This window comes from Oncorhynchus gorbuscha, linkage group LG18 (genome assembly GCF_021184085.1).
Source record: "Oncorhynchus gorbuscha isolate QuinsamMale2020 ecotype Even-year linkage group LG18, OgorEven_v1.0, whole genome shotgun sequence".
NCBI classification, from domain to species: Eukaryota; Metazoa; Chordata; class Actinopteri; order Salmoniformes; family Salmonidae; genus Oncorhynchus; species Oncorhynchus gorbuscha.
This window is the reverse complement of record NC_060190.1, coordinates 25149535-25163799: the sequence shown is the minus strand read 5'-3', so window position 1 is coordinate 25163799 and position 14265 is coordinate 25149535. Positions and strand designations below refer to the sequence as shown.

The 14265-nt window shown below is 44.4% G+C and overlaps 1 protein-coding gene across 3 annotated transcripts in view; it reads left to right on the top strand.

The window, feature by feature from the left end:
* The window catches only part of LOC124002626 (MICOS complex subunit mic25a-like), a 68024-nt gene that overhangs the window by 2942 nt on the left and 50817 nt on the right, over positions 1–14265 (top strand). For all 3 annotated transcript variants that reach the window (XM_046310187.1, XM_046310186.1, XM_046310188.1), the window contains one exon: positions 633–807. In XM_046310187.1, coding sequence (XP_046166143.1) covers positions 633–807 — 175 coding nt within the window. The remainder of the gene's footprint in view (positions 1–632; positions 808–14265) is intronic.

The window sequence follows — 14265 nt, the reverse complement described above, 5'->3', positions numbered from 1 at the left end:
CATTCCCGGAGGACCAGTCTTGTGGCACCCCCGGGGATTTACTAATCACATTTATTCTGTGATATCCTTAGGTTGATCGTAATACCTTTTTTTCATGCGAAATAATGTATGGAACTAGACAGTAGCCAGACATGTAATTCTGAGAATGAATTTGTAGACTAAGGGAGCTATCGACACCTCATGTTGCTCTTATTTACCGCTAGCATGGTGGCAGTAGGCCATGTCAACAGCATGGCTCACTGTGGTTGGAATGCTAACGGCTCCTGTCTGTGTCATGCTTAATGCTATGCTAACTAGCGTCTCAGTGTAGTTTGACTTCTCATGAGCCACCTTTGTGACGGCATGGGCCTGTTGCCAAGGCCTAGATGAAACTGCAGTCCGTGTGTTTTCCTTTAGCAAGGGCGGCCAACCACGGGTGGCTGATTAGGTATGCAGGTTTTTGCTCCAGCCCTACTCTATCCTGCCTGATTCAGCTAATCAAGGTCCCGATGAGCAGCCGATTAGTTGCCAGGTGTATTGGAGCTGGGCTGGAGCAAAAGCCTGCATACACAGTATCTCACCACGCAGAGGGTTGGCCACCCCTACATTACAGGTTGAGTGTGTCTCATGTTCATCGTATGTCCCCTGTGTAGGTTTGAGAGGGAGCAGGCCCAAGTGCAGGAGCAACTGTTTCGACTGGCCCAGAGGGAAAGAGAAGCAGCAGCAGCCACAGCGGGGAGGAAAGGAGAGGCTCACGACGGCCTGAACCCTGCCGTGCTCCGAGAGAAGGGCAAGACCCACGAGGAGCTGATGAAGGCCAAACAACTGGTGAGTCAGTGGGCTCCTCTCTGCTGCCCTCTAGGGCCCAATCCCAAATGGACTTCTATGCACTTGTCGAGGTCTAAGAGGATTTGATTGGTATAAGCAAAATGGTAATCGCTCCACCTTGCCCTTTTGATAGGCTAGGTGGACATTTCATAATATTATACAAATCAATTCCTCTTAGATCTCCACAAGTGCATATAGTGTATGGTAGAGGTCTTCACGGATCCACCTGTACCCGAATACCCGAGACTCGATCCGGGACCTGAGCGAGTCCGCATTCAGAATTCCAAATAATGTCACGTGTCTCGTGTACGTATAATTTTAACTGATTTGTCTGGAATGGCCCGTACGCGACTGCTGCAGGAGAGAGAGAGAGAGAGAGAGAGAGACATGGTATAATTTATGCTGCTGCTCTTGCTTTTCACGAGAGTGGTGCTTGTATCTTGTTGTTGGCCAATCATGACTCATAAAAGCAGTCATATAGCCTCGCTCCGTGTGTGGCAGAAGTTAGGAGCTATCAAATCAATAGAAGATGGAATTAAAATGACATAATTAAAAGTTAAAGGAGAAGGACAGGCTACAACAACCAAGAGCCAGCAAGTAGCCAGGCTGCTACTTAATATTCTGAGTGGAGTTGTTGTTATTTGTAATTGTAGGTTTAGAAAGCACTGCAGCCTCAGCTAGCCTAGCTAGCTAATGTTAGCTAACTTAATTAACTAGCTTCTCCCGGTTTGAGGCAGTCGAGACAGGTCCTACGTCATCATATTTGACGATACATAACCTAGCTATGGCAGCTATTAGTCTACGAGAGCGCGAGCCGGCTTGGTTGTTTGCCGTCTCTCGTTCCCTCCAGCCTGCTAGAGCGGCACCTCTCTCCCTCTTGTGCTTTATCAGCTCCTGTACATAAAGTAGCTTATAAAATAACTTTTCTGCTGCTTCCCTCAATCATATCTAATCAGACCGGGTCTAGATCCGTCCGGGTCTCTATGGAACGGGTCTAGTTGTCCTCGGGTCCGTTGAGAATGGGTATTTATGTATATCGGGTCTGGTTGGGAAAGCCCCAGGTCCATTTTGGAACAGGTCCAACTTTTTGGACCCGTGAAGACCTCTACATTCGTGCACGTGTCAAACTCATTCCATGGAGGGGCCGAGTTTCTGCGGGTTTTCGCTCCTCCCTTGTACTTGATTGACGAAGTAAGTTCACTAATTAGTAAGGAACTCCCTTCACCTGGTTGTCTAGGTCTTAATTGAAAGAAAATGGAGAGAAAAAAACTCCATGAAATGAGTTTGACACCCCTGGTGTAGGATGGGGGCCTATTTGGTATTGAACTAAAGCTCTTCCCTAACTCAGTTCCACATAGTTAGCACAGTGTTATCATAGAAATGAATGACATCAGTATGTCCTAATAATATGTGTGAGTACCATAGTAATATCTGAGTTAGTGCTCTTTGCTGTACTAGAAATGCTATAATGGCTAATACCTGAGTATGTCACATTTCGTGTCAAGGGAAATTGCACAAATACATAATGAGTTGAGTATTAGCACAGCGAGTTCGAAAGAGCCAATATTAGGCTGGTATTTGATGAGCAATTAGCCCTCTGATATAATAATTTTCTGTTAGTGTACAGTGCCCTCTGGTGGTTAGAAAATGAAACCGCGTGGCCTATGTTAACTATTGTACCTTGACCACAATAGACTCCAATTAAATGTTATTCGTCAAATGCTTTGTAAACAACAGGTCTAGACTTACAGTGAAGTGCTTACTTACGGCCCTTCCCAACAATGTAGAGAAAGAAAATTGAGAAAAAAGAAAATGAATTCCACGTAATAATAAATACACAAGGAGTAACGATAACTTTGCTATATACACAGAGTTCCAATACCGAGTCGATGTGCAACAGGATAGATAATAAACAATAGCAAAAAAGTTTGTGCAAAAAGTCTGGGTAGCTATTTTGTTAACTAACTCTTTAGAAGTCTTATTGGTTTGGGGGTAGAAGCTGTCCTGTTGTTTCCAGACTTCGTGACCATTTTCTGGTGGTAGCAGAAAGAACAGTCTATGGCAGGTGGCTGGAGTCTTTTGACAATTTTTAGGGCCTTCCTCTGGTCTTGTATAGCAGGGAGCTCAGCCCTAGTGATGTACCGGCCCATACGCACTAACCTCTGTAGTGCCTCGTGGTCGGATGCCAAGCAGTTGCCATACCAAGCAGTTGCCATACCAAGCGGTGATACAGCCAGTCAAGATGTTCTCGATGGTGCAACTGTATAACTTTTTGAGGATCTGATGGCCCGTGCCAAATCCTTTCAGCCTCCTGAGGGAAAAGGGGCATTGTCATGCCCTCTTCAGGACTGTGTTGGTGTGTGTGGACCATCATAGATCGTTAGTGATGTGGAACCCGAAGAACTTGAACATAGTAGTACAGACTGGTTCAGGGAAAGGTTGAAAAGACACTTGCCAGCTGGTCCGTCTGGCCCTGCGGCCTTGTGAATGCTAACCTGCTTAAAGGTCTTACTCACATCGGCTATGGAGAGCGTGATCCCACAGTTGTCCGGAACAGCTGCTCTCATGCGTGGTTAAGTGTTGCTTGCCTCAAAGTGAGCGTTGAAGTCATTTAGCTCGTCTGGTAAACTAGTCCTACTTAGTTGACATGAATTTCCCACCCCAACTAAGCATATTTCTGATAAAACACTGTATTGTATGAAGGTGAAGGAAATTGATATTTGTGCGTGCCTGCGTACAAGCACGTGCACAAACGCATGTGGGTTTGATTGCTCAGTCAAGTTTTAAGAAGCAGCTAAATGCAGCGTGCACTACAGTTCTCGAGTGCACCGACTCACTCTGGTCGTCTGTTTTTACTCCCCACTCTCCCAGTTGATTTGTTTCCTTGCTTTTAATTTTTTTTTTTTTACGGCGATGGCTTTAATGAATATTGAAATGTATTTATCTGGTTGGGTTTTCATTGCTTTGGCCACCAAGCTTAATGATGTTCTATTGGAATGAGTTACCTGAGTCTCCGTGATTTGTTTTTGTTTTTCGTCATTTTTTTCGTTTGTTTTAGTGACAAATTGGTAGCGTTGGTCCGTGTGCGTTTGGAGAGGATAAACACCAACCTTTGCATTGTTTTTCAACCACAGACGTGATAGAATAGAAAATCACTTCTAGTTTCTTTTGACCATGGGGCTTTTTGACAGGTGTGAACCCGCTGTCAGACCGATCACAACTGCAATATTTCGGTGTGTGTGTGTGTGTGTGTGTGTGTGTGTCTGTCTGTGCACGCCTAGTTTGACATACCAGGTGTTGTTTTAGCCACGGCTGTGTTCAGAGTTTGATCAGTAGTGAGAGAGATCATGCCCTGGAGATAGTAGTGTTGACATAACTGCTATTCCTCCTCCTGTTTTGCTGTCCCTCACTTTCTCTCCTCTCTCGTTGTCTCTGTATTCTCACATGCCTGCTTCTTCTCAGATACAGACCCAACACACACACACATATAGGACTAAATGGGGAGTGATTTTTGACAGCGTGCCTCTTGCTCCGTTGAGTATCTCTGAACAGTGTTTACGTCCGATCCTTCTGACCTTTTCCTCACCTATCGCAACTGCACTGTGTTAACGACTTGTTGGTTTGAATTGTGTGAAGTTGGAGTGTGTGTGCGAGGGTGAAAGAGTGTGTGTGCGAGGGTGAAAGAGTGTGTGTGCGAGGGTGAAAGAGTGTGTGTGCGAGGGTGAAAGAGTGTGTGTGCGAGGGTGAAAGAGTGTGTGTGCGAGGGTGAAAGAGTGTGTGTGCGAGGGTGAAAGAGTGTGTGTGCGAGGGTGAAAGAGTGTGTGCGCGAGGGTGAAAGAGTGTGTATACGAGGGTGAGTGTGTGTGTGTGAGGGCGAGTGTGTGAGAAAGAGATCTATATTCCATATCTGTTTTTACTATATGCCTCTGCTCGTTGCTCTCCATCCAGGGGCGCAGCTTGACCCTGTATGTGGGATGTGTGCTTTCTGCAGGGAGGTTGAGAACAGAGCAGAATACATATTTCCGCTGTTCGCAATAACATATGGACAATAAAGTTGTATATCTTGTTTTGTATCTCAAAGTTTCAGTCTCATCTGATCGCCTTAGTGTGTGATTCTACACTAGCAGCATCCTCCTATATTCAAATGCAGGTCTCCTCTCATAGTATAGTTACAAACGTCTGCAGTGCACTTGGGAGAGGGTGAGAAAGGAAGAGACTGAGGGGAAGAGGAGGCCTATAGCAGGGTCTCCTCTCATTTGAACGATACTAACCTCAGGAGTGCACTTTCAGAATAGACGACAAAGCACATTAGCATAAGACTTGTTTCCTCCGCCGCTCTTTTCTTTCATTAGCACCTGCTTTCGTTCCTATCACCCCTCTCTGCAAATACACTCTTCTTCTTTTGCAGCACACACCACACACACACACACACACACACACACACACACACACACGCACACATCCCAGAATGGGGGAATACATTCCGAGCTCACACATACAGGAATATCCATCTGCATCAAAGACATGTTGATTGAATTTGGAATCATGAAGTGTTTGAGAAGCTAGCTGGTGCTGACAGGTTTTCGAGAACTGTGTTATAGGTGTCTGTATGTTTTTCTGTGTCTCTGTGTGTGTGTGTTTGGAGGTGCAAGTCACACCATTCCTGTACAAAACCATCCAGCATCTATATGAAAGTATTCACTACTGTTCAAAAGTGTTGGGGTCACTTAGAAATGTCCTTGTTTTTGAAAGAAAAGCAACTTTATTGCCCATTTTAAAATAACATAAGATTGATCAGAAATACAGTGTAAACATTGTTAATGTTGTAAATGACTATTCTAGCTGGAAAAGGCTCATTTGATTTGATCTTTTATTTTTAATTGGCCAGTCTGAGATATGGCTTTTTCATTGCAACTCTGCCTAGAAGGCCAGCATCCTGGAGTCGCCTCTTCACTGTTGACGTTGAGACTGGTATTTTGCCGGTACTATTTAATGAAGCTGCCAGTTGAGGACTTGTGAGGCGTCTGTTTCTCAAATTAGGCACGCAAATGTACTTTTCCTCTTGTTCAGTTGTGCACCGGGGCCTCCCACTCCTCTTTCTATTCTGGTTAGAGACAGTTTAAAATGGCCTAAAGAACATTAGACACTGGACATGGATATGGATTTTTCTTTGCAACTAGGCCTAGAAGGCCAGCATCGATGTGAGAGTGAGGTCTTGCATCTCGCTGATCTCAATATCTGTGGTGCTGCTCATTGTACATCTACCTTTTTAAGCAGTCTTCCTATGTTTAGACTCAAAAAATGTTCCCATCTTCACCACTAGATGGCAGTAGTAGAGCTTATTTCCCATATCTAGGATACGAACCAGAATTGATCCGTGCTGTATGCGATCCAGACGTAATATTTTATTCACCCCCCCCCCACCTCTCGTGTGTGTGCGTGTGAAAATGACTGGGAAAGATGAGACTCTGCAGTGCTTCCGACACTGTCCAAAAGAACGATGATGAAAGGCCCAACATTCATTAAAGTCCAGGCTGGGAAAAACACACACGGACACACACCCTAGCTGGCATCTATCAGCAGCTCACGCTCTGCATGTTAACACAGACACCCTGCTTCTGCAGGCTGGGGAACGGACCGCTTATGACAACGTCCTGACTCCAGTCTACACCTTCCCATCCCCATTACAGCCACTATTTTCTACATTGTACAATAATAGTGAAACATAACAACTATGAAATAACACGTATGGAATCATGTAGTAACCAAAAAAGTGTTAAACAAATCTAAATATATTTTATATTTGAGATTCTTTCGTATAGCCACATTTTGCCTTGATGACAGCTTTGTACACTCTTGGCATTCTCTCAACCAGCTTCACCTGGAATGCTTTTCCAACTGTCTTGAAGGAGTTCCCACACGGTGGTTGAAACCAAAAATCTCAAATTTGGCTTCATCAGACCAGATTTCCTCCTGGCTAATGTCCATTCCTTGTGTTTCTTGGCCCAAGCAAATATCTTCTTATTACTAGTGTCCTTTAGTAGTGTCCTTCAGTAGTAGTGCAGCAATTCGACCATGAAGGCCTGATTCACGCAGTCTCCTCTAAACAGTTGATGTAGAGATGTCTGTTATATGAACTCTGAGGCATTTAATGGGCAGCGATTTCTGAGGCTGGTAACTCGAATGAACTTATCCTCTGTAGCAGAGGTAATTATGGGTCTTCCTTTCCTGTGCAGGTCCTCATGAGAGCCAATTTCATCATAGCGCTTGAGGGTTTTTGCAACTCCATTTTAAAAGTTCTTGACTTTTTCCGGATTGACTGACCTTGTTCTAAAGTAATAGTGGACTGTCGTTTCTTGTCACAACACAACTGATTGGCTCACACACATTAAGAAGGAAATAAATTCCACAAATGAACTTTTGACAAGGCACACCTGTTAATTGAAATGCATTCCAGGTGACTACCTCATGAAGCTGGTTGAGATAATGCCAAGAGTGTGCAAAGCTGTCATCAAGGCATATAGTGGCTACTTTGAAGAATTTAATTTGTGAAACTTTTTTTAACTACATGATTCCATATGTGTTATTTCATAGTTTTGATGTCTTCACTATTATTCAACAATGTAGAAAATAAACTCAGCAAAAAAAAGTCCCTTTTTCAGGACCCTGTCTTTAAAAAATTATTCATAAAAATCAAAATTTCACAGATCTTCCTTGTAAAGGGTTTAAACACAGGTTCCCAAGCTTGTTCAATGAACCATAAACAATTAATGAACATGCACCTGTGGAACGGTCGTTAAGATACTAACAGCTTACAGAGGGTAGGCAATTAAGTTCACAGTTATGAAAACTTAGGACACTAAAGAGGCCTTTCTACTGACTCTGAAAAACACTAAAAGAAAGATGCCCAGGGTCCCTGCTCGTCTTTGTGACCGTGCCTTAGGCATGCTGCAAGGAGGCATGAGGACTGCAGATGTGGTCAGGGCAATAAATTGCAATGTCCGAACTGTGAGACGCCTAAGACAGCGATACAGGGAGACACGATGGACAGCTGATCGTCCTCGCACTAGCAGACCACATGTAACAACACCTGCACAGGATCGGTACATCCGAATATCACATCTGCGGGACAGGTACAGGATGGCAACAACAACTGCCTGAGTTACAACAGGAACCCACAATCCCTCCTTCAGTGCTCAGACTGTACGCAATAGGCTGAGAGAGGCTGGACTGAGGACTTGTAGGCCTGTTGTAAGGCAGGTCCTCACCAGACATCACCGGTAACAACGTCGCCTATGGGCACAAACCCACCGTCGCTGGACCAGACAGGACTGGCAAAAAGTGCTCTTCACTGACTAGTTGTGGTTTTGTCTCACCAGGGGTGATGGTCGGGTTCTCATTTATCGTCGAAGGAATGAGCATTACACCGAGGCCTGTACTCTGGAGCGGGATCGATTTGGAGGTGGAGGGTCCGTCATGGTCTGGGGCGGTGTTTCACAGCATCATCGGACTGAGCTTTTTTGCCTGCAATGCCTGCAATGACATCTCAACGCTGTGTGTTACAGGGAAGACATCCTCCACCCTCATGTGGTACCCTTCCTGCAGGCTCATCCTGACATGACCCTCCAGCATGACAATGCCACCTGCCATACTGCTCGTTCTTTTCGTGATTTCCTGCAAGACAGGAATGTCAGTGTTCTGCCATGGCCAGCGAAGAGCCCGGATCTCAATCCCATTGAGCACATCTGGTACCTGTTGGATTGGAGGGTGAGGGCTAGGGCCATTCCCCCCAGAAATGTCCGGGAACTTGCAGGTGCCTTGGTGGAATAGTGGGGTAACATCTCACAGCAAGAACTGGCAAATCTGGTGCAGTCCATGAGGAGGAGATGCACTACAGTACTTAATGCAGCTGGTGGCCACACCAGATACTGACTGTTACTTTAGATTTTGAACCCCCCCCTTTGTTCAGGGACACGTTATTCCATTTCTGTTAGTCACCTGACTGTGGAACTTGTTCAGTGTATGACTTGTTGAATCTTATGTTCAAACAAATTACACATGTTAAGTTTGCTGAAAATAAACGCAGCTGACGGTGAGGACGTTTATTTATTTGTTGTTGAGTTTAGTAACAAACAAACAAAAGTAGGCGTGTCCAAACTTTTGACTGGTACTGTATGTATTTTGAAAATGTTTTTTTATTTTTATTCACGGGGTACTGCCGCACCCTCAGCACCCCTGCTTCCCGCGGCTATGGTCGTCAGCCGTTAGCTGTGTCTTTGGACTACCACTAGCAAGCAACGGCTCCGTGATTGAGCGAGATAGAAAGGCAAGCTCGTCAGTGGGAATGGGAGAGACGCGAAAGAGCTCGGTTGTGTTGACCTACTACCTGTGAAATCCTTTACAGGTCTGGGGCTAGGGTTTGATTTGGAATTGCTTGATTAACCTATTGGGTGCAGTCCCATGATTTGAGTTCCTGACCCACACACACACACACACACACACACACACCGTCAACCCCTGTAAGCTCTCCTCTCCAAGGGGAACCTACGCTGCAAGGAGAAGAGGAAAGATAAGCAACGTTAGGCTCCAGATCCACCCGGCCCTTATCAGTCTATGTAATCACCAGACTTGACATCTTTTGTGCATGTTAAAGCCGTTAAGCTCCATTCTCTCAGCTCTCCCCCTACCCCCCCCCCACCTTCCCTACCAATGCCAGCCTCTGGCAATAGCCAACGAGTCAACCACACGGGCTGAGGAGATTTTTATCCCTGCCGTGGCTCGCAAGAGGGACGTCTGGCTGTAACCCTGGCGGCGCAAAGGGCAAGTGAGTCGGTGTGGATCAGAATAATGTGAGCTCAGATCAAAATGATTGCCAGATGTAATGAGGCAGTGGGAAGAGGAGCGTTTTTGAATGGTCTCATTTGATTGTCAACCACTGTGTGTTCCAGTGGACTTAGGTTCTGAGATAATGGTCATAGTGTTCAAACGGGGACAGAGAGAGAGAGAGTGTGTGACGACTGACAAGGTTTTTGAATTCTGAAAATCAAAATGGGGTTCGGTGTATTTGCTCCTGTCCATGACTTGATTCTACTCATCAGGAACTTGATTTCTGATTCTGAGCAGGAATGGAGCAAAATCCTGCACACCAGGAGAAGGGTTGGCCAACCCTTAATACAGCAGTATTAGGTCCCAATTGGGTCATAACTGGATTCTAATATACACAACATAAGCAACAGTATGTGGACACCTGCTCGACTCATTCAAAAATCATGGGTATTAATATGGGGTTGGTCCCCCCACCCTCTGCTGCTATAACAGCCTCTACTCCTCTGGGAAGGCTTTCCACTAGATGTTGCAACATTGCTGCGGGGATTTGTTTCCATTCAGCCATGAGCATTAGTGAGGTCGGACACCGATGTTAGGCGATTATGTCTGGCTTGCAGTCTGTGTTCCAATCCCAAAGGTGTTTGATGAGGTTGAGGTCAGGGCTCTGTGCAGGCCAGTCAAGTTCTTCCACACAGATCTCAACAAACCATTTCTGTATGGACCTTGCTTTGTGCACAGGGGCATTGTCATGCTGAAACAGGAAAGGGCCTTTCCCAAACCTTTGCCACAAAGTTGGAAGCACAGAATCGTTGAGAATGTCATTGTATGCTATAGTGTTAAGATCTCCCTTCACTGGAACTAAGGGGCCGAGCTCGATCCATGAAAAACAGCCCCAGACCATTATTACTCTTCCATCAAACTTTACAGTTGACAACATGCATTCGGGCACGTAGCGTTCTCCTGGCATCAGCCAAACCCAGATTTGTGCCAGATGGTGAAGCGTGATTAATCACTCCAGAGAAAGAATTTCCACTGCTCCAGAGTCCAATGGCTGCGAGCTTCACACCACCCCAGCTGACGATTGGCATTGCACATGGTGATCTTAGGCTTGTGTGCGGCTGCTCGGCCATGGAAACCCATTTCATGATGCTCCCGACGAACAGTTATCGTGCTGATGTTGTTTCCAGGGGCAGTTTGGAACTCTGTAGTGAGGTTGCCACCGTGGACAGTAGATTTTTACGTGCCACGGGCTTCAGCACTCGGCGGTACCGTTCTATGAGCTTGTGTGGGCTACCACTTCACGGCTGAGCCGTTGTTGCTCCTAGACATTTCCACTTCACAATAACAGCACTTACAGTTGACCGGGGCAACTCTAGCAGGGCAGACATTTGATGAACTGACTTGTTGGAAAGGTGGCATCCTATGACGGTTCCACATTGTATGTCACTGAGCTCTTCAGTAAGGTCATTCTACTGCAAATGTTTGTCTATGGAGATTGCATGGCGGTGTGCTGGTGTTTTTCACCTGTCTCCCTCCCTCCCTCTCGTTCTCCATATTATTCCAACCAGTCTGTACTTAGCACTTTATCAGCCTGCTTATTCTAATTAATTTAGCATCCCTGAGCTATGTGAAGAGTACACACATTTAATGAGCATACAGATAGACTAACTAATTTACGCCTGTGTGTGCGGGTGCGTGCGTGGAAGCACAGATCAGGACAGTTCCTGGCCCATTCAGAGAAGGTCTATGAGGAGTGTATTTGAGACTGAAAAGGAGAAGACTGAGAGAAGGGTTTAGTGCATGTGTTCCTGTGAGTAATTTATTTTTGGCTTACCGTACCCGTGTGTACCTGGAGCTCGTACCTGTTCTTTTCAGATGGGGGGGGGTAAGCACTCGGAATCTATTTAAACCCAGAAACCACTTTTATACACACGCTTTACTTTCAGCCCTTAGACATTCCCATAACCTGAATTTGACCCATTCTTCAGCCTTTACATTCTATTAACTGCTGGAAATAACAGGGCAAAACATGCACACTATCTGGTACAACCAGTTTACCCGGTATGACTGAGATTGTATTGTATCTCTTTCCTTCCCCTTGCTCTCTTTCCTCCTTTTATCTCTACCGCTGTCACTTTCTCCCTCTATCTGTATATACAGTGGGGCAAAAAAGTATTTAGTCAGCCACCAATTGTGCAAGTTCTCCCACTTAAAAAAAGATGTGAGAGGCCTGTAATTTTCATCATATCAACTATGACAGACAAAATTAGAAGGAAAAAATATCACACCCCGTGGGGTCAAAATGATCACAAGAACGGTGAGCAAAAATCCCAGAACCACATGGGGGGACCTAGTGAATGACCTGCAGAGAGCTGGGACCAAAGTAGCAAAGTAACATTTTGATCCCACAGGGTGAGATCTTGCGTGGAGCCCCAGGTCGAGGGAGATTATCAGTGGTCTTATATGTCTTCCATTTCCTAATAATTGCTCCCACAGTTGATTTCTTCAAACCAAGCTGCTTACCTATTGCAGATTCAGTCTTCCCAGCCTGGTGCAGGTCTACAATTTTGTTTCTGGTGTCCTTTGACAGCTCTTTGGTCTTGGCCATAGTGGTGTTTGGAGTGTGACTGTTTGAGGTTGTGGACAGGTGTCTTTTATACTGATAACAAGTTCAAACAGGTGCCATTTAATACAGGTAACGAGTGGAGGACAGAGGAGCCTCTTAAATAAGAAGTTACAGGTCTGTGAGAGCCAGAAATCTTGCTTGTTTGTAGGTGACCAAATACTTATTTTCCACCATAATTTGCAAATAAATTCATTTAAAATCCTACAATGTGATTTTCTGGATTTTTTTCCTTCTCATTTTCTGTCATAGTTGAAGTGTACCTATGATGAAAATTACAGGCCTCATCTTTTTAAGTGGGAGAACTTGCACAATTGGTGGCTGACTAAATACTTTTTTTGCCCCACTGTATGTCTCCTCTCTCTCACTTTATCTGTATATGTCTCCTCTCTCTCTCTCTCTGTATGTCTCCTCTCTGTACCTGTATATATCTCCTCTCTCTCTCTCAATTTCAATTTTTTCAATTCAAGGGCTTTATTGGCATGGGAAACATGTGTTAACATTGCCAAAGCAAGTGAGGTAGACAACATACAAAGTGAATATATGAAGTGAAAAACAACAAATTAACAGTAAACATTACACATACAGAAGTTTAAAAACAGTAAAGACATTACAAATGTCATATTTTTTATATATATATATATATATACACAATGTACAAATAGTTAAATGACACAAGATAAAATGAATAAGCATAAATATGGGTTGTATTTACAATGGTGTTTGTTCTTCACTGGTTGCCCTTTTCTCGTCTCTCTCTCTCTCTCACTGTATATATCTCCTCTCTCCCACTGTATATATATCTCCTCTCTCTCACTGTATATATCTCCTCTCTCTCACTGTATATATCTCCTCTCTCTCACTGTATATATCTCCTCTCTCTCTGTATATATCTCCTCTCTCTCTGTATCTGTATATATCTCCTCTCTCCCACTGTATCTGTATATATCTCCTCTCTCCCACTGTATCCTCCTCTCTCTCACTGTATCTGTATATATCTCCTCTCTCTGTATCTGTATATATCTCCTCTCTCTCTGTATCTGTATATATCTCCTCTCTCTCTGTATCTGTATATATCTCCTCTCTCCCACTGTATCTGTATATATCTCCTCTCTCTCTGTATCTGTATATATCTCCTCTCTCCCACTGTATATATCTCCTCTCTCCCACTGTATCTGTATATATCTCCTCTCTCCCACTGTATCTGTATATGTCTCCTCTCTCTCTCACTGTATCTGTATATATCTCCTCTCTCTCTCTGTATCTGTATATATCTCCTCTCTCCCACTGTATATATCTCCTCTCTTCCACTGTATCTGTATATATCTCCTCTCTCCCACTGTATCTGTATATATCTCCTCTCTCTCTGTATCTGTATATATCTCCTCTCTCTCACTGTATATATCTCCTCTCTCCCACTGTATATATCTCCTCTCTCTCTCACTGTATATATCTCCTCTCTCTCACTGTATATATCTCCTCTCTCTCACTGTATATATCTCCTCTCTCTCTCACTGTATATATCTCCTCTCTCTCCTCTCTCTCACTGTATATATCTCCTCTCTCTCACTGTATCTGTATATATCTCCTCTCTCTCTCCTCTCTGTATCTGTATATATCTCCTCTCTCTGTACTCTCCTGTATCTGTATATATCTCCTCTCTCTCTCTCTGTATCTGTATATATCTCCTCTCTCCCTCTCTGTATCTGTATATATCTCCTCTCTCTCACTGTATATATCTCCTCTCTCTCACTGTATATATCTCCTCTCTCTCTGTATCTGTATATATCTCCTCTCTCCCTCTCTGTATCTGTATATATCTCCTCTCTCTCACTGTATATATCTCTCTCTCTCTCACTGTATATATCTCCTCTCTCCCACTGTATATATCTCCTCTCTCTCACTGTATATATCTCTCTCCCACTCTCTCTCCACTGTATATATCTCCTCTCTCCCACTGTATATATCTCCTCTCTCCACTGTATATATCTCCTCTCTCTCACTGTATA